The 20658-nt window shown below is 37.1% G+C and overlaps 3 protein-coding genes across 5 annotated transcripts; 1 reads left to right on the forward strand and 2 right to left on the reverse strand.

Annotated features, from left to right (window-relative positions):
• Positions 1–5391: 5391 nt before the first annotated feature.
• On the reverse strand, positions 5392–8948 carry LOC108336024 (disease resistance protein RPP8). 3 transcript variants are annotated; one of them, XR_008245679.1, is made up of 3 exons: positions 6068–8948; positions 5884–5958; positions 5392–5771 (listed from the first exon to the last, which is right to left on the reverse strand). XR_008245679.1 is itself a non-coding variant. In XM_017572306.2 (2 exons), exons 1-2 carry the CDS (start codon positions 8772–8774, stop codon positions 5954–5956), a joined length of 2712 nt encoding a protein of 903 aa, XP_017427795.1. In that variant the 5' UTR covers positions 8775–8948; the 3' UTR covers positions 5392–5953. The 3 variants fall into 3 exon arrangements, 1 of the variants encoding a protein (XP_017427795.1); XR_001832799.2 differs by having other exon boundaries at positions 5868–5958; XM_017572306.2 differs by having other exon boundaries at positions 5392–5958.
• A 1176-nt stretch (positions 8949–10124) lies between these two features.
• LOC108335371 (glutaredoxin-C3) lies at positions 10125–11676 on the forward strand. The gene is made up of 4 exons (XM_017571382.2): positions 10125–10414; positions 10536–10609; positions 10710–10808; positions 11301–11676. Exons 1-4 carry the CDS (start codon positions 10251–10253, stop codon positions 11354–11356), a joined length of 393 nt encoding a protein of 130 aa, XP_017426871.1. The 5' UTR covers positions 10125–10250; the 3' UTR covers positions 11357–11676.
• A 101-nt stretch (positions 11677–11777) lies between these two features.
• LOC108335515 (probable methyltransferase PMT27) lies at positions 11778–15508 on the reverse strand. The gene is made up of 9 exons (XM_052869546.1): positions 14841–15508; positions 14417–14801; positions 13877–14026; positions 13527–13797; positions 13327–13437; positions 13052–13226; positions 12695–12961; positions 12422–12616; positions 11778–12326 (listed from the first exon to the last, which is right to left on the reverse strand). The coding sequence occupies exons 1-9, from the start codon at positions 15506–15508 to the stop codon at positions 12119–12121; spliced, it is 2430 nt and encodes an 809-aa protein (XP_052725506.1). The 3' UTR covers positions 11778–12118.
• Between the last annotated feature and the right edge of the window lie 5150 nt (positions 15509–20658).

A 20658-nucleotide genomic window follows, 5' to 3' on the forward strand; every position in this document is an offset into this window, starting at 1 on the left:
GGCCTCGGCCGAAACTTCTCGTCATTTATGTTTCCCTCCATTCATCTCTTTCAATATATTTCACTCATCACACGACCATTGTAACCACCATATCGGTAGCCAAGGCACAGTGCCACCCATATCCAGCCATCATGAAGCTGAACGCAACCCATCATTCCATCACAACCATTTCACAATCTCAGACCAACCCACTTCGCTACCATCGTCTACCTCTGACCTCACCACCTCCAGCACCGGACCTGCAAGCAACCACACCCGTGAATCACCACATCACCACCATTCAACCCAATCTCACCGTCCTCATCATCTCCTTCTACGTTCAACCTCCCTGCTACCACGACACTCATCTTCTTCCTCTCCTCCAACCACGGCAGCTACCATCACCAGCCAACACTCCACGTCCAATCCAGCAGCTGCCACGGTCGCCATCCAGCAGTTGAGAAGCTCACGGCCTGCAGCAACAAATTTCATCCAGCTTGAGACGCACATGGCAGCGAAACAAAGAGGCACGGCAGCACGTGAAGATGGTAAGAAGCATGCAGAAAAATAGTGTAAGTGCACTGGCAAGGAGGTGCTGCCGCGTGAAAGCAAGCTGGAGGCACATTGAAGTAATGGCTTCATTTGAATAAAGAAAGAGCAGCTGCTATGTTTTTTTTGTATTCACTTTCGTTTGGTTTGGTGAGCATGTGACGGACAGCAGAGGTTCCCACCTATCATCATTAACCTCCATGCTCCAACTCTGTCACGTCCAGAGCAACAGCTCTAAGACACACACAGCAGTAAGCAGGTTTTCCCAGGAACACATGTGTAAGTGGATGCAGTTTGGTCAGCACATGCACGTGAAGGTGGAGGGACATGGAAGAAGGAGAATAAAATGGTGTTCTGATGACATGGAAGAACCACTTGACAAGAAGGCGGTCAATGAGCACACCGAGAGGGAGAGTGAACCACAACCACCACTTGCCACTTATTTTGGAGAATGATGGGGATGTGTTGAAGCAGCTCCAGCAGAGTGCAGAGAGGGTCACGGATGAAGGCAGCAGAAAGCATGTCCAGCAAGCAGAGAACTGGGACGTTTGGGACCAGCTGCAACGTGATTGCACGGTGAAGCAAGGAAGATGAAGTGGTGTCGCGATAGAAGCTTGACAAATGAAGCTACGGTGGTGATGAATGGAAGATGATGGCACGCTGATTCTGGGCTGGAGCTGCACCTAGCCGAGAAGGGAAGCACCGTGATAAGAATGGAGGGCCCTCTCTCCATGCACAATGTGGTGATTAATTAATTGTATGAAGTCACTAGAGATAAAACTGTATTGAAGCTGAGTACATTTTATTAAAATATTGGAGCATGGAATGCGGGAGTAGAATGTATCAGAGCATGACCCACACACACATTCTTGTTCCAGTGGGCAACAAGGAAGGAGCTTTGATTGAAGAAAGTGTGCTGAAGATAAATGAAGGAGAGGTCACGGGAAGTAATTAGAAGTCACGGGAGTTGTTTTTTTTTGGAAGTGGGGAGCAAGAAAACGTCCGTGATTCTATTGTGTTTGCCACCATGCAAGCTTGAAAGATAAAAGGAGGAGACTAGAACGAAGGAGGGGGATCATCCATTTTTCTGAGGAGGAGGACTCGAGGTTTAACAAAGAGGAACCAATCTTCAAGAGCCATCTCCCATAACTACTTCGAAACCCCAAATCTGTGAACCCATCATACGGGTCTTGTAACAGATGCCACCAAACTCATCTTCCATCAGCAATCATACACCTCTGCCGACATCACCATTCCATTCCCCACTGGAACCTCCCTCCAAACACACGCATAAACTGCCCTTAGAACGTACACAACCAGCTGCACTACTAAGGGAGGAACACAGTCATTCTTGTAACGTTGCATGGGAGAAGAAGCAAGTTGAGTTTGGTCTACAAGCCACCTAGAAAGCACACGTTCAGCAGCCACTACCATTCTCGGTTGAGGGAGAGAGGATTCACAGCAAAGAGAAGGGAGAAGTCGGCTACCTAAGGGAGGAGGGGATTCATTGGAAACACAAGCTTACCATAAAAAACGGATCTTCGAGAGGTAAGTAATGTTGTTTTAACGAGTTGTTTGCTTGCTCTTGCACGTATGCATGTATGTCTGTTGAAGTTGCTAGGTTTGCCTATGACTGTCTCTGATTCCTCTGGTTGAGGATATTGGTTTATGTTCGCTGTTATCATCATCATCTCCCCGGACCCACTCTTACCCGCTTCTTTTGTGCCATTTCGATCAAAAATAGGCTTACACCTCTCTGTCCATTCCCTACGATCAACATTTTGAAACAGTAAATGGGATGACAAAGATAGTTGAACAGTGTTTTCATCCTCACTGAACCATTCCGTCCTCCACTGGAACCGCTCTCCCAACCACCGAGAACTCTCTCGGCGCGGTACTCTCCCTCCCTCAATCATCAACCATACTCATTTGCCACCCCTCGGCTCATCATTCCCAACCATGCGCCCCCGCCGAATCCATTTTCTTCCCCGTGCAACACCTCCTTCGAATCCCACATCTTCCTCTGTCTTCATCTCCGATTCCTTCAGGTCCCCAACACCCACCATCTTCATTGTCACCATTCGGCCAACAGCTTCAACTTCTTCTTCATCATCTCCGATACCTGGGGGGCACTGACTCCCTCTACTTCTTCATCCTGACCTCACAGCCTTTACTTCCAACTGAATCTTCATCCTTTCAAAAACACCTCACAGCCGAACTCCAACCTCTGGCCATCGTCACCACCTCCATCATCTTCAACCCATACCTCACGGCTATCACCCCTCATCTTTCTCTGACAATACCGAAAGAACCCCAGGAAACAACTCACGGCCTAACTTCCTAACGGCCAACATCACCACCAGCCACCGCGAGTGTCACCAACATCCCTATAGCACCTCCACTGTCAAACAACCTCCATCCCAGCCACCATCAACTTCTTCTCTCGTCACCACGAAACCCACCACCTTCACGCTTCCACTTCAAACTTCCACCATCTTCATATTCATCTTCATCGTCTTCAACTCCGCCATCCACTATACGTCCGACATCTTCCACAACGAACGTCCGTCCCCATTTCCCCAACGAACGCTCGCCCATGCGAGCGCTCGTCATTAAGCCTCCTCTTCCCGTCCGACATTTTCCACAACGAACGCTCGTCTGAACGAACGCTCGCCCAAACGAACGCTCGCCCAAACGAACGCTCGTCATTCAACCCGTTTCCCAGCGTCCGTTCGCATATGCTCCAACGAACGCTCGTCATTCAACCCATTTCTCAGCATCCGTCCTTCATCGAACGCTCGTCCCCAACGAGCGCTCGTCATTAAGTCTCCTCTTCCAGCGTCCGTCCGACATCTTCCACAATGAACGTCCGTCCCCATTTCCCCAACGAACGCTCGCCCATGCGAGCGCTCGTCATTAAGTCTCCTCTTCCAGCGTCCGTCCGACATCTTCCACAACGAACGTCCGTCCCCATTTCCCCAACGAACGCTCGCCCATGCGAGCGCTCGTCATTAGGTCTCCTCTTCCAGCGTCCGTCCGACATCTTCCACAACGAACGTCCGTCCCCATTTCCCCAACGAACGCTCGCCCATGCGAGCGCTCGTCATTAAGTCTCCTCTTCCAGCGTCCGTCCGACATCTTCCACAACGAACGTCCGTCCCCATTGTCCCCAACGAGCGCTCGTCATTAAGCCTCCTCTTCCAGCGTCCGTCCGACATCTCCACCAACGAGCGCTCGTCATCCACTCTCCTGTTCTCAACGTCCGCTCGTTATCTCCACCTACGAACGTTCATCATCGCCCAACGAACGCTCGTCCCCAACGAGCACTCGTCATTCACCTCCTTTCCCAACGTACGTTCGGTCTCTACCACGAACTGCACGATCGCCTGCGACGGAACGTTCGGCATCCCTATTCACGTCGGGCTTTGTTTTTTTTATGTTTTTTTTTATTATTATTTTTCTCACCCCTTGTACGGTAACTCTCACCCCTTTGTTTTATTTAGTAAACTTATTTGTGCTGTTTTACTTAAAAATTATAAAAATTGTAAATAGAAAAATATATAAAACAAAAAAAAAAACATTTAATGTAATAAATCTCGGTATGAGTACTCGTGCGATCGTACGCATCAGCCTAGTACTTATTGCCCAAATATAAAATAAATAAAAAGCCGTGTGAGTGCTTGTGCGATCGTACGCATCAGCCTAGTACTCATTACGCAAAACAATAAAAGAGAAAGCCGTGTGAGTGCTCGTGCGATCGTACGCATCAGCCTAGTACTCATTACGCAAAACAATAAAAAGGAAAAAAAGCCGTGTGAGTGCTCGTGCGATCGTACGCATCAGCCTAGTACTCATTACGCAAAAAAATATGTTTCAAAGGTTTAGGCACATGTGTGATCGCACGCATCGTCCTTGTGCTACGAACCTTTTCTCTTTTCTACAATGAAAATACCAAAAACATAAAAAATCTTCAAAAACTAAAAACATCATATTTTCAAACAACAATCAATATTGCCTTGCAGAACTACGTGATCCTTGATTCTCCATCAAAAGTGGAGATACGTAGGAGCAAGGCTAGTCCTTGTCAGGCTCATTTTCCCAAAAATCCAAATCACTTTCCAAACAATTTTTCCAAGCAATTTTTAAGACACAATTTTCTCAAACAATTTTCAAATGAACTACGGAACCCTGATTTCTCATTCTGCATGAGAATACGTAGGAGCAAGGTCAATCCTTGTCGGGCCCAAAAAGCTAAAAAATATTGTTTGTTTCTTTAGAGTTTTATTTCAAGGGAATGTTAAACACTTTGAAAACCACATCCTCATTCGCGCATTTAGTTAAAGGTACTGCCTTAGGGCAGGCGTTGTAGGGTGCTGATACCTTCCCTACACGTAACCGACTCCCGAACCAAGAATCTGGTTCAATTTGACCATGCCTTATCATTTTATGGTTTTTCCGTAGTTTTCCAGAATAAACTATGGTGGCGACTCCAAAATCTCTTTTTTTCAAAATTTATTATCTTCTTTTATTGGATCGTCGTCCCGTCGCGATTCCGGTTGCGACAGATGGTTAAACAGTGGGATTGTTTTTGTCTACTTTTTGCCTTTATTGTAGTTAAGCATTTGTCTTGTTTGCTTCCGTTAAGTGGTTGAGCATTTTATTTATGGTTTTTGTGTAATGGTTAAGCTTTGAGATATAATCCTTTTGTACTTCTTCCATCAATCATTATACATTATTTTCAATTTTAACAACTTGCAATTAGGTAATCATTCATCCTTGAGAACAGGGGTAGCAATGAGATGGATACAAATGTCTTAACAGAATGATGTACAGAACTTACAACTTGATTATTGAGAGTAATAATGACAAATTATTTTTTCTTGTATAGCTGCTGCGACAAGGTTTGCTATACCCGAGGCACTGTGCTGCATTACATTAGCACTGAAATTCTTTCTAACGTTTCAGCTTTTGCTGTAAATGAAAAAGAATTGTTTGTGATAGTGACGTTCGGCAAAAAACGAAAGAACAATGAATATCCAGGACCCTTTTCTGGCCACATTAAAAAAATTAAAACCATAAATTAAAAAATTGAGATAAATCTCGGCCATTTACGTGTGACTGAGCTATCCATTTGTCTCAGCTGTTCAATCTCAGAGAAATGCTCTCTTGTGGCAAATCCCTGTACTGTTTACATGAGTAGTTACCAGAAGCCATTCCCAAAGATTTTGAAAAAGAGTAAGATCCTGCGTGAACAGAAGTGAAAAAGACTGATCAGTGCTTGAACCATTGTCAAGAAGATGCATTTTGCCAAAAAAAAAAATTGAAGCAGGATCCTGAACTATTGAGTGTCAGAACTTGCAAATGCTTCCATTCCATAGATGAAGGTGTGGGTCTCTTATCATTATCACCAACATTGCGCCAGCGATTAATCTGCAGTGTGATATGCAATAATGAAAGTAAGTTTTCTAAATTCTTTGCATTTACTTACAATGTACTTCGCATCAAATCTTGTATCAGATAGGTGAATAAAGTAGCGTACCAAATGCCAAAATGTCTGTAGTTGATTCAATTACCGGAGTATTTGTGAACTCGGAGATATCTTTAGTCCGAAGTTTATGTTCAAATTCTACAGGCATTCCTATAATTTTTAATTTCTTCAGAGAAGTGATAGCTTTCAGTCCTTCCGGAATCGTTTTCAATTTCTCACAACGATCAATAACGATGTACTCAAGCCTTGGCATTGAACTTTGCTCAACTGTCCAATCCTCCAATTCTTTCAAATGAAGTCGCAAAATATGCAATTGTGAAAACCCTTCGGAATTGAAAGTCAGTTTCGGCCAATTGTATGCCCTTTTACCCAAAACGAGCATCTTAAGGTTTGGTAATCTCTCCAGTTTGGCAATAGACTCCTTCTGTAGGTGGGAGTTATGTAGAGTTAGTTTTAAGAGGTTTGGAGGGAACTCATGTGGATCAGGTAGCTTCTTGATCTTTCCATTTAAAGAGAGCTTCTGGAGATGAGTGCACTGAGACAGCTGCATAAAGATTGGAAATTCATCCTCTTCAGATTGAAGTGATAGTGACAGTGAACAAAGGTTCCGTAATCCTTGTGCGGTAGAAAGTACAGAATTCACCAATTGTCCTGATAATTCACAAATCCCCAATTGCCTAAGGTTAACCATATTCGCTAAACCACCATCGACTATCCAGTTTCCAGCCTCAATGTGAGGTAGGGTTTGTAGATTGGTTAATGTGTCCAACCGTAGATGGCCACTATCCGGAGAATCAAAAGGAGTGTACAGGAGCAGATGTCTCAAATTCACCAACTTCCAAATTACGTTTGGTATTTTCTTCAAAAAGACACAATAACTTAGATCAAGTGTCTGCAGGTTTAGCAAATTTCCAATGGAAAGTGGAAGTTCTTCTTCTAGATTAGTCTTCCTCAATCCTAGATACCTCAACTGAATCAAGTCCCCTATTGTGCTTGGCAGGCTAACTACCCGAACACCATCTAATTCTAATACCCTGAGTAGCTTAAATTTCCTGTAGATGAAATTCAACTTCTTTTCTTGCTGAAAATTTAAAGGAAGCCAGGGTTTCCTGGCTATATCTGCATTATATTCTCTGTTGAAGAACAGCAAGGAACGTGAATGATGCGCATTGTGTTTTAAGAAGTCATACCTCTCATCGCAAGAATGCATGGACTGGCGCCGGGCTTTAGTGGATGGACCTGTCACATCACCTTGAAATATTTTGAGAAAATATTCCTCTTTTCCTTTAGAGAGTGAAAGATCCCTGAGGAGATGGTGGATGCGAATTGTTTTGACTCTGCCTAACGAGCTCACTGTTCCCACTTGAATCATGCACCTACCAATCAACTCATTCAAATATTTCTGGGCAACACCTTCAGCAGTTTCTTCTCCTTCTTGCGGAAGAAATCCCTCCGCTACCCATAGTCTGATCAATTTTTTTGTCTGAATGTTCATACCTTCCGGGAAAAGACCCAAATACAAAAAACACGACTTTAAATGAGAAGGCAAATCATTGTAGCTTAAAGCCAAAATTCTTGCTATCTTCTCTTGCTCTTCTAGCAAGTACCAGCTGATATTTTGCAGCACCCGTTTCCACTCCCCACTTGACTTGAGCTTCCTAGACAGCAAACCACCGACCACTACCACAGCCAGAGGCAAACCTCCACATTTGACCACAATCTCCGTCGCAAGATCCTTTAACTCTGCGGGGATGCCGTTCGTTCCAGGAAAAGCTTTGTTACTGAGCAATCTCAAACTCTCATCTGCTGTCAATGGCCGCAACTGATGAGGATTACTACAGGCATCAGCATGTAAAGCAACATCCCAGTTCCTTGTGGTCAGCAATATCTTGCTTCCCATCTTCCCTCTAGGAAAGGCAGATTTTAACCCATCCCAAACCTCCATCCCCCAAATGTCATCAAGCACCACCAAATACCTTTTCTCGCTCAACACAGTGCGCAGCTTGTTGATAAACTCTTCCTCAGGTATTCTCCCCATTTCATGTCTGGGGGCACCATCCACATCCCTCAGAATCCCTTGCAGAACATCTATCCTCCTATACTCTTTAGAGACATACACCCACGCTTTACAATCAAAATGGTTGGTAATTTTATTGTGATTGTAGAGCTTCTTAGCCAAAGTGGTTTTCCCCAAACCCCCCATGCCAACTATAGAAACTACGTAAGGGTTTGGTTCCAGGGCAAGCAACTGGCTAAGAAATAACTCCATGTCATCTTCAAGCTCAATAAGATACTCTTCCTCAGAAGAAGGAGAAGGCTGTCTCCACTGCCTCAACCTTTCATTACTATTATTACCATCATGACCTGTCATTACGACGCCGTAGGTTTCCCGCCTGCCGGATATACTCTTGATCTTGGACAGGATCTTGTCGATCCTGGTTCTGACCTTGTACAGATGAAAAGGTCTGAACACCTTGTCCAACTGCCTCTGCATGGTTGTGTTGTACACGTAGGTTTCTATTAGTTCTTCTGCCTCGAAAGCCACGTCTCTGATTTCCGACACCCACAAGCGAACTCGGTCGCTGCCTTCTTGTTTGGCATCTGCATCCCTGAGAAAGCTCTGCATCCACCCCAATTCGTTCTTCAAATTTTCCACCTGCCCTCTTACCCCTGCAAGCTGTGAAACCGCCACCGCTGCTTGCTCCACCAGTAGCTCCGTCAGCTTTGTAGCAACGGTTGACACGGCAACCTCGGCCATCGTCTGCTGCAGTTAGGATCTCCCAACAAGAGGAGAAGACTTGATCTTCAGCAAAAGGGGGGGTTCTGTTCCACTTCTTTTCGTGTGTGGTGATGAGAAGCTTCCTTCAATCAACAGTGACTTTTTCTCCCAGGAGTTTGACCGACAGTGTTATTCATCTCAGTTTTCCAGCAGCTTATTATTACCGTATTGTTTCCACACAATAAATCCTTTTCCAAACAAAGTTATTAGCAAAAAATTTACGGAATAGATTTATCAGTTGTTGTTTTCAGAAATTAGTTTCTTAGAAAACAACTTTTATTCTTCACTTGAAATGAAAAATAGACTGAAATTTCTTTTATAATAACTTTAACTCTTTTTCAAATTAAAGTATTCATATAAATTACTATACTTAACTAATTACATTATTTCAATAATTATTAGACATTTTTATTTTTAATAAATTTATAAATTTAATAAAATTAATCATTATTGATATTAGTGATTAAATTTTATTTGAATATAAACTAATAATTTAATATTTTAATAAAAAATTAATATTAATTGCTGAAATGTTATTTAAATAAAATATGTTATTTAATATTTTAATAAAAATTTAACATTATTATTTAAATTTTATTCAAATTGAAAATGTTAATTTAATTATTTTTCAAATTAAAAAACAACTTTTTAAATAATATAAATGATTTTATTATTAAATTTTATATATAAATAGGTTCTGTAATTCTTTATTTGGATAGATCGATATATCGTAAATAAAGAAAATAAACTAATAAAAGTAAGAATATTAAATTTGGATTGAAATATTTAAACAAGAATGATGAGATGGAAAAGGAAAAAGAAGGATGAGGATGTAACTTTCGTAATTTATGAGTCTAACTATTATTTTCATTGCATAAACCATAAATACTCATAAAACAGGTGCATTGTTTATGCACTTTATATAGATTATTAGTTAAAATATATTTTCAGATACCAAAGGGATAAAAAAATAAAATGTGTATCGCTCTAATTTATTCCATTCTTTGAATTGAAGGATGATTGAAGTTTTTTTTTTTCAAAGTGGCGAAATAAAGAAGTCCTCATGATCAATAATAATAAACCAAAGAACAATAGAGATATAATATTGCGTGAAAGATTAGAAGATACAACATGAGGTTAAGAAAGAAAAAAAAAAAGACAAACTGGAAAAAGGAAAAAATATAAGTGAAAAAAAAGACAATTTGATATTTTCTATGACATGAATATTTAATATTCCTTTTCATATCATAGTTGTAAAATAAGGTAAAAATTAAAATTAAAGTTTGTAAAAAATAATTAAATTAAGTTAATTGAAGAACTCCTATGTATGTTAGAAAAAATAGATGCTTTCCTTGAGTTTCAGCGATTTTGCATTGCGTTTTGAGAAATTTGCTGTACTGCGACCATCGAAGAACAGGAAGGAAAGGAACAGTGTATTTGAGAAAGAGAAGGAAAATGATGATGGGGTTAAGGTGGAGTATGATTGTAAGGGTGACGTTGACTGTTTTTGTGTTGTGGTTTGGAACACTGCACGTCCAAGCCTCTAATTCTGTTTCCGCCTTCGTTCAAAACGCCATCTACTCCAACAGAATCACCGTTTTCTCCAAATCCTATTGCCCGTGCGTTCCTTCTAATTTCTCCCTTTTCCTTTTATCCGATATCACTCCCCTTTTCCTTCATTCCGTTTGATGCAATATTGTCTCAACAATTAGGGTTTTCTACTCTGTTTTTTGTTCGTAGCTATTGCTTGCGCGCCAAACGCATACTTGCTGAACTAAATGAGAAACCGTTTGTGGTGGAGCTCGATTTACGAGGTAATCATAACTAGCCAGTTTGCGTCTGTCATGTTAAAATTTCTCTCGTTGTTCAAACTTTTCACGTGGGTCACGGTGCTTGTGTTATTTCCTCCTGTAGATGACGGGTATGAAATTCAGAGTGTTATTCTGGATTTGATCGGTCGAAGGACAGTGCCACAAGTATTTGTGAATGGCAAGCATATTGGTGGATCAGATGGTTAGTTCTAAATTGCTACTCATACTCACAGTTGAATTACCAATTAACTTGATTTTAGATGAATATTTTCTTGTCCAGTTAGAGTGAGGGATTGTTTAGGAACCAAAATTGATTGAGTTAGAGTCACTTGTAGAGTTGTAGATTTTGTGATAGGTAAAAATTATACCAGGTTTTTAACATTATTTTAGAATAAAAACATTCAGACATGAATTTTTGAATTTATATGTGAGTTGGGTACCCATTGCACCCTTTTGTTGTAAAATTATCTTTTGGCTGACCAAAAATAAAGTTCAAAACTAATTTTATTAATTATCAATTCTTTGCAGATGCGATCTCATTTATAACTTTGAAATACCAATAACAAATTCTATCTGTTATTCTTGTTAGTTATTACCTATGGTCTACAGTTAACCCCTCGATCTGTTTTTTTTTTCATTCACCGTATTTCATTCCCTCAGTCTTTTTACTTTTATGTTGTTTTCGCAAATCCAGATCTCAGTGCTGCAGTCCAAAGTGGTGAGTTGCAGAAACTTCTCAGTGCAAGTTGATGGTGTGCTAGAGATTTACGAGCACTAGCATAGTAGCATCTACTATTCGTTGGTATGTGGACACTGACATCTTTGATTGATAATGAGGTTTTCAAGCTTATAGCAGCATAGTATATTTCATTTTTATTTTTGGTTATATAGGCGACAGTGTGTATTCTTTAGTACAGGAATAGCCTGTCGTTTCTTCATTCTGCTTCGAATCCGCATGAATTTTTCGTATAGATATGTAGTACTATTGAAAGGATGAGCTCTGAAACGTTGAGTTTGAGCTCTAGTTGGTATATTTTTCTCTGGGTTAAACTGTTGGTTACTTGTGAATATTTCCCCTTCATTGATGTTTTGGTGAATCAATCCCATATGATGGCGTGGAGACATAAAAATGTCTGAAATATGCGAGAAAATTATGATCCTACGATACGAATCAACCAAGGTCAAACTTTTCCTGTCTTTCTCAGTTTACACTCATGAACTATTACTCTCAACCAGGTACAAAACAGAATAATAAGACATGTTATATTGGCTAGTAAAAATCTAAATCAGTGGGTAGGTACACCATCTATGACAAGTTTTGCATTATATGGTAATAATCTCGGGGTAATTAAACTAAAAACTGATGTACACATGCTATGAAAACCTATAAAATAATAGTGTGACGTTTTCTGGAAGTTGCTGTGCCATGTGGGGTTGAGAAGCCGAATACACTTTACCACCACTGCATAGCTTCGATTGAAAGACTCCTTGAATTAAACCACTATCGCTTCATCAGGACACTGCTATAGCCGTAGGCCTCCATTTGCCTCTTTTTGCACAAAGTACACCCTCTTGTATTTTGTCATGTAATATTTCCCAATGTAGAGAATTTAACAAAGTTCGCACTTCGCTGAGGGTGGAAGGTTCATCACGGACAATCAACTTGCCTCCCGGTCTAATTATTCTATCAACCTCTGCCATAACAGCTGTTAGTTTGCACCTAAAGAGCCAAAACAGCAGAACTGGGTCAGCCTGATGCAGTTTCTCTAGTATAAGCGAAAATTAAAGGATCATACTACTTCCACCCATACATACCTATCTTTCAGCTTTGAGAAAAGACTATCTGCATGCAATAGATCATAAGATCTTGGATACGTGCTGAAGGATTCACACCAGTCATGATATATCCCAAAAAGACCTCTCTCATAGATGACAGGAAGTGTGTCCGGAGTATCTACGGTCACCACATTGAACACCCAGACGGGAAGATCCTTTAGAGCTGCCGCAAATCTGCACGAACGAGACAGAGATTGAGGATTTCGTATGTATAAAAATGTAGAATAGTTGTACCCTGAGTTGAATCAATACCCCCCGTAGATGGATCGCATGTCCATGACATTTCTCACGTCAGTCCAAGTTATACCAATGTTGCTCAACTCCTCCACAACATTTTTCCAACGATTAGTATCTGCTGCAAAATCTTGGGCAGGTGGTTTTCCATAGATACCAGTCTGCGAGTTGTTTAACCAATATGGAGGTTTATTTAGTCGACGAGGCCAAGCTTCAGGCCATTTGGCTCCTCTCTCAGTCTTGTCCACAGGCACCCTGTGTAGGCATGCCTGCAGAGGCACATACCTGAAATATAGTAAAATCGACCAATCAAGATCACAGGTGTTGTTATGTGCTTTACTGGTCAAATATCAAACAATACAGCGAGAGATTTACCAGGCAGCATTTGGATCATCATCGTCCTTGCACAATGGAGGTTCACTTTGCGCCCTTTGGTTGTAGCATTCGTTGGAAGTGGGTTTGCGATAAATAGCAGCACCGACCTGATTCAGTTCATCCTTGTTGATGGTCACAAGCACCCAACAAATGGACTTTGTCAGTGTGGTCATTTCTGGAATAACATTACAGGATGTCAGTGACTATTATTAAATCGTTAAGTTAATTATCTTTTCAAAAGTAAAAATAAAAAATATGATATGTAATAATCCCACCCTTCCATATCTCGACATCTTCTTCAAGCTTCTGGTACACAGGAGTCGCACACCAAATAAATAAACCACCTGGTCTCAAAAGCCGATTCAGTTCCAACAGCAACATGCCACCTAGAAAAGAGTTTCACATTATTCAACAATCATGGTTAGCACAAAAATTCATCCATTATGAACAATCAATAGTTGTTACGACGACCAACCATCTACATGCCAAGGTACTCGACAACGTGCACAATGTATAGCATCAAAGACAAGACTGGGGAATGGCAGCCTTTGAGAACCCATAACAGCAGATATGGCAGGAATTCCTCTTTCAAGGGCAAATTGCACTTGTGCTTCATGTTCGTCTTTAGGTGCAAAAGACATTGTAATAACATCCCGTTCGAATAGAAACCCTCCAAAGCTACCAACCCCACACCCAACATCCAAGATCACCCGTGTGTGCTTTCCCCATCCAATAGAAGGTTGAGCCTACGTGAGTCAAATTATAAAACTACTTAGCACAAATTATGATTTATTAGCAGTATTAGTGTGAAATTCTCATTCTGACCTGTTGAAGAAAATCGATGTAATGGAGAGCTCCGTGAATGAACTGAGTGCCACCTCCAGGGAAGGTCAAGAACTCTCCGGTCACCTTCACCCAGTTCTGGTGTCCCTTCACCTCTGCTAGCAACTTGTGTGGTACATTGTGGTACCATATCTATTTCCAAATGCGTCATCACATCAAACAAAAACCATCTATTTAATAACTTAAAATAATAATAATAATATTTTGATCAAAATTACTTAATTTTTTAACTTCAAATTCTAATGTACATTATTTTATTATTAAATTGGATTGTAAGATGAATATATATAATATACACACATACTTGATAATTTAGCCTCAGAGGTATATAAAAGATAGACTCCACTACTAATGCCACGCTTTAATAAACTTCTTCACAAGTACTTAAAAACGAGAATAAATAAATTGGATTTTTGTCATATAAATTAAACTAACTTATATACTTAATTTATTTTAAAAAAAAAAAAGCTAAGGTGTATTAATTAATTTGAATGTATTTGATGTATAATGCAAAAAAGTCACCTTATCTCTGCTGTTAGGCCACTCGATGGGCGTTCTGTAACCTTTGGGAAGTGGGACGAGACAAGTAGGAGGATCCTTTGGGCAATGCCTTTCCCTGTGTTCGTAGTGTCTTGTGGTACGCAACTGTTTCACTGCCTTTTCATTGTCCAAACACGGTATATAATCTTCATTGGCAGTGACATTGCAGAGGTACCATTCGTGATCTTCAAGTTTCTCTTCACTGTTTGATTCAACTTGCTGTCTTTTGTTTTCTTTCTGTGACTGAGCAGCTTGTGTCGACCACTGCTTCTTTGACTTACGACCTTTCTTCTCTGCTTTTGGTTTCTGCGTTACCTCAACCACATCTACTTTCTGGTTTTCAATCTTCTCCGACACCTGCTCAGAACTTGTTCCCTTTAAAGCCGCCTCAGGGTCCTGTTGCAACACGTCTGCTTTAGGATTTGCTTCAACCGCGCCTTTGTCCTCTCGAAGTTGTTCCTTGTTTATATCTTCTTCCGCCGGTTTAGTGTCAAAACCTTGAACGTCTTGCTGCTTTCCAATGCTTTGTACCTCCTGTTCCACCGCCGCCGCGGCGATTTCTTCATCCTTTTTTATGTTATTAGAAGCCGTGGTGACGGTTTGCTGAGCTTTCTCAGGCTCAGTTATTTTCACATCACTATCTGCACCGGCTTCGTGTATCACGGAAGCTTGCTCCTTTTGAGTTAACGAGCTTTCCTCAGAAAGCTGTGCGTCCATGCTGGCCATGATGTGCTGATTTTGTGACTCCATGTTGGAATGTTTTTCATCAGATTTTATGGCATCATCGGGAAGCTGTCCAGGGTTGTCCCCAAAGACAGAAGAGGAACTGTCTTTTCTGGTTTCTGCAATTTTTTCAGCCATTCCATGGGAGGCAGAGAGTTCATCATTGGTTGCAGAGGTATCAATGGACGTTCGGGTTGCAATGTCTTCATCGCTGTGTGTTTGAGGTGGCACTACTGACTTGGAGGATAGCATCCACACGCCAAAAACACATAGTGCAATGAACACAACTATTGTGAGGGTTGATACGTAAGATGGTGATGATGATCTCTTCCGTGTCTTAAAAAGTGCCATAACAGTGTATGTGTGTTGCAAGGCAGATTATGAGGATGGGTTGTAATTTATAAAAGAAGATGATGAAAATGGGTGATCTGCATGGCGTTGGAGAGATTGAAAGTGAGGGAGATGTTGAAGTGAAGATGGTAAGAAAGAAGAGTATGAATCATTGTAATGGTTGGAATGCAGGGATGATCCGACAGAGTAGGAATAGGAAATTTGTTAAGAAAGTTTGGTTCATATTTATGAATTTGACAACACAAATAAGCGACATGCGGCTTTACTTTGTTTTAGGACCTTTTTTATTTTGTTTTACTTTTAGTTTAGAAAGACAGAAAACTAATTAAACCGCAGTTGCAAAATAAACTGAAGGTTTGTCCACCAAAAAAACAATTTGAACGAGAGTGACTGAAGGATCCTACTATGGCGTGAAATCTATGATGCATCGAATTAATTAAAAAAATAATAATGGAAAGATTCTTTAAATATTGATTTATTTATTCAATCAGTCTTGTAGTTTTCTAAAATTTAAAATACTAAATTTTTTAATTTAATTCTACTATAAAAAAAAATAAAAGTAATTAGTAACACGTAATGCTATCTAGTAATCATTAATTTAACGACTATATATATATATATATATATATATATATATATATATATATATATATATATATATATATATATATATATATATATATATATATATATATTAGACGTATTTTAAGAAACTGTTAATCCACATAGTATCATTGTATGAATTTATGTGACGACTGTAGAACTAATTTAAAAGTTTTCAATTAACTTTGAATTGGATTGAAGATTAGAGGAAGAGTAAATGAGTGAATGAAAAAAAAATAGAAAAGAAAAGATATAAATTATAAAAAATATTAATATTATTGTAAATATTATTATTTTTAGGTTTAAAAATACTATTTTGGTTATTATTGTCGTCTAATTTGTTCAGTGTGGTTCACATTTTTTTTGCACATTAAATTATATCTTTATTTTGATAAATTTTGTTTAATTTAAATCATTTTTATTATGCTTTTTAAATTATTAACGAAAAAACATACAAGATAATACTATTTCATGACGTGTACTGTTTTTGTTTATGTGGTCTATTAGTAAAGGAGAAATTTGGCTAAGAAGCTCGACCAGAAGGGGAGAAAATCGAGTAAGAATCTCAATTAGTAGAGAAGAAGCTCGGTCAAGAAGTCAATAGTTTGTCACATTCTTTTGCCGAGCACACCACCATTGACATCAAGATTTGTCGCCTCACTTTGTTACCCATTTAGAGTCGTCGCTCACTCATATCGTCATCACTTCGCCTTTGTTAGAGCCATCATCAATGTTGTCTAATGTTTTCTCTTTCTTCCTTCTCCTTCTAGAGGGTTTCGATCTTTTGAATTCATGGTCCAATAGCGAAATCCTTGGCTTCCTTGGCCTTTATAACTCTCATCGCATTTCACCATTTCTATCTCATTCAACCCATTCATTCTTCCTATTCAATTTTAATTTTTGTTATTATTTGTGATTGTAATAGGAAAGGAGGAGAAGACGAAAAGATGAATAATTTTTGTAATGATAATGTTGTAATCTCATAAGTTTTGGCAAAAACAAAAGTTGAAGGAGGTTGGGGCAGATAATGATAAGCAGAGTTAACTAAGTCTTGGTGGTGGTCAACTTTATTAATGGCACTAGAGATGTCGTTGGCAGTAGTATGGTGAAGAGATAGAGTATGGAAGTGGAGGGAGAATGCTAAATGTTGAAACTTCTCAACCGAGCTTCTTCTCTGTTCATCAAGCTTTTCGTAGTCGAGCTTCTCTTGTCTAAGCTTCATAACCAAGCTTAGACAATATCATAAAAAATTAAAACAATATCATAAAAATGACCAAATTAAATAAAATTTACCAAAATAGATACCTAAGTAAATGCGAAAAAAATAGAAAAACATTAAACAAAATAAACGAAAATTAAAATTAAAATAATATTTAAACCTTATTTTTATTATTAATAATATATAATTAAAAAAATTAATTATTTATATATGTAAGGAAAGAAAATGATATATATATATATATATATATATATATATATATATATATATATATATATATATATAAAAGAATCATAATCGATTTCATTATCGAAAGATCAATATTAATTTATTTATTTATTTAGAATCGATTTAATATCAACAAAATCGATTCAAGTATCTTAAAATCATTGTATTTGCTTCCAAATCCCATGTTTCATGGCTTGAATCTTCTCATTCGCAAATCGTCCCAAATTCAGTAAAACAAACTCTTAAAACTTAAACAAACCCATCCTCATACGACAACGTTAATACTATTATCCATTGAAAATATAGCCTTATGGAGGATTGTCCTGTTTGGTGAACATTGTTCACAGTACACTACTTAAAAATAGTAAATGAAGTTTAAAGACAGGTGTCGTTGTTGACTTTGAAAAGTTTGATGTAATTAACTAAATTACCAACTAATTTTTTGGATGAATTATGGTTTTGTGAACCGTATGATTTATCTTTCACTAGCTTTATGAAGACTAACTTATTACAAGATTGATGATGTGGAAAACAAATTAAGAAAGTGGATGCAAATGTTACTGCGGGAATCTGTCTTCATCAAAAACAACAAGAGGAACCGCCCTTTCTACTTTACAACATTGTTAGGCAGATCTGCGGAGGGAGTGACGTGTATGTTAGGACATTCAAGAACTATAATTAATAGGAAAATATTTTTTTTAATAATTTTTTTTTATAATTTTCTTACATCCGTGATTGATCTGTTTTTAAAAATAAATTTAAATAAACCAATAAAACAGTGATACGTGACCTATTATAAAAAAAAGTTGTTAATATATTATCATCCTAATTAATATAAGAGAGAAAAAAAATACACTTTCACTGCATCTAAAAGCATGTGTTAAACCTGCTTTAAAGAAAATAAATAAGCATATATTAGTGTAGAGACATAAATTGTAGAAGGTGTAAAGACGGAGGTCCGTGAAGGTGCAAGTTAACCTAAGAGTAAGACGGACATTTTCAAAATTAGGGATGCAGGAAGAAAAAATTGGAGGTGCAGAAAGAAGAGGCAGTAAGTAGGAGTAGGTTATTTTAACTAAATTGAGCCCAAAAAGATAGATGTTAATGGAATTCGAACTTGTGGGCCATTACTGAAGATCAATTAGAGCTAAGTTTAAAAAACCACTTGTTTTTCATTAATCTGAATTCTATGTAAAAATCTATTTAATATAAGATATCAATTATAATAAAGTCACTTTTACATAACAAACACTATCTGGAAAATATAACTATAAAATACGTAATTTGGAATAGTGTATTTCTTTATAGACACAAAGTGTGTGTAGTGAGGAAAATGAATAAGCAAACAAAATATTTAAAAGCAACATTTTGTAAGTTAGTTATGGTCTCAACTAACGTAGAAATTTAATATTATTTATCAAAGGTCTTCCATGTATTTGCCATTCTATGATAGTCGTAAAGAAATTAGAATAAAAAAAATTAAGAGAATCATTAAACAAAGTCCTTGATATAGTTGTGATTAATATTGTATTTCAAATGTAATTATAAGCTTCTGCTATAAATTTGTTTCTCTGTTGACGTTTTATTATATTTACATTGAGTGTTGGTGGTTAATTTACTTATTTCATTAGAAGAAAATCTTTGAATAATGATAAGTTTAAATAATAAAAATTAATTAGTCATTATCAATTTAGAAACTAATTTATAAACTAAAAATTATTGATAACTAAAATAGTTTCAAAAAATTATAACTAGTCTTTAAATGTAGCTAAAATAGTTTATATATATTATGAATTAATCTCTAAATTAATCATTAATATTAAATATTAATATTTTAATTATTGAAAAAAATAGTTTTTAAATTAGTCTCTACTTAAGAACTTGATCTCTAAATATATTTTTAATTACTAAATGTATTTTTAGTTACTAATTAACCATTGTTAAAGAATTTTCATAGGTTTTAAAAACAAGTTTATTTTGATTATCTTTCTTCAAAAGTTTTAATTTTTTATCAATAATCTTCCTTTTCACTGAAAGAAACAGTCACTATATGCTACAATATAATCAATTAACATTTGCAAAATAATTTATTAAATTTTTTATTAATGTTCAAATATATTTAAAAATAAAAAAATCAATTATCATTTATAATAATTTATTAACATTTTTACCAAACTATTTAAGATGTTTTATCACAATTTTTAAATGATGTGAATTTGAAGAACAGTATATTTCATCTTTTCCTTCAACATGTGCTCCAAGTTCCAAAATGAGTATTTTAAAAGTTTCTTTTTGTAAAAGACATTTTCATTCAAGATCACAATAGATAAGTTTGCACAAATGTCTTTCTTAGATTTCAATATAAATCTTTGTAATTTTCATGTACTTTCTTAAATATTTTTATATTTTTCCTTTCACCTAACTAATGAACATATTTACTTTTGTCCTGTTGTTAGAAGAATAATCAATAATGTGACTTTTTAACTTAAATTTTATGTTTTATGTTATGGAGACTTCAACCACTCGGAATCACTAAATGAAAATTAAAATTTTGTAACTATTGTCAATTTAATTTAGCAAAACATAATATTATATACAATAGCTTTAAGCAATTTTTGAGTGATCAAATCAAATTTTTACTTTTTTTATAAAAAAATTCTGAGTCCCTAAACCAACATGGCATTTCTTTAGTATGGATAGAATATGCTACAAGTTATTTAAATGAAAATTTCTTTTTAAAAAAAGTAGAGGATAAACTTTTTTTTTGTTTGTTTTTATTGAAATGGTAAAAGAAAAGAATTAATGTAACATTAGTTCAATCGATAATGTATACTGTATATTTTCAAGTGTAGCAAACTCTCGTATTTAATATTATAAAACTAGAAACTTGACTTATTACCATTTTAAATCTATATTTATTTTGGTGATTAGTATTAATTCTGACAATTTTTAATATTACGTTCTGGTATTATGCTAAAGTCATAATTTAAAATATTTAACATAAAAATGTTATTTTATTCAAATATTAAATCTTTTATAGATATATAAAAAGTGTAGAAATAATAAGGTGATATAAGAAAATAATAATAGTATGATCTAT

This window comes from Vigna angularis, chromosome 10 (assembly GCF_016808095.1).
Source record: "Vigna angularis cultivar LongXiaoDou No.4 chromosome 10, ASM1680809v1, whole genome shotgun sequence".
In the NCBI taxonomy this organism is placed as follows: domain Eukaryota; kingdom Viridiplantae; phylum Streptophyta; class Magnoliopsida; order Fabales; family Fabaceae; genus Vigna; species Vigna angularis.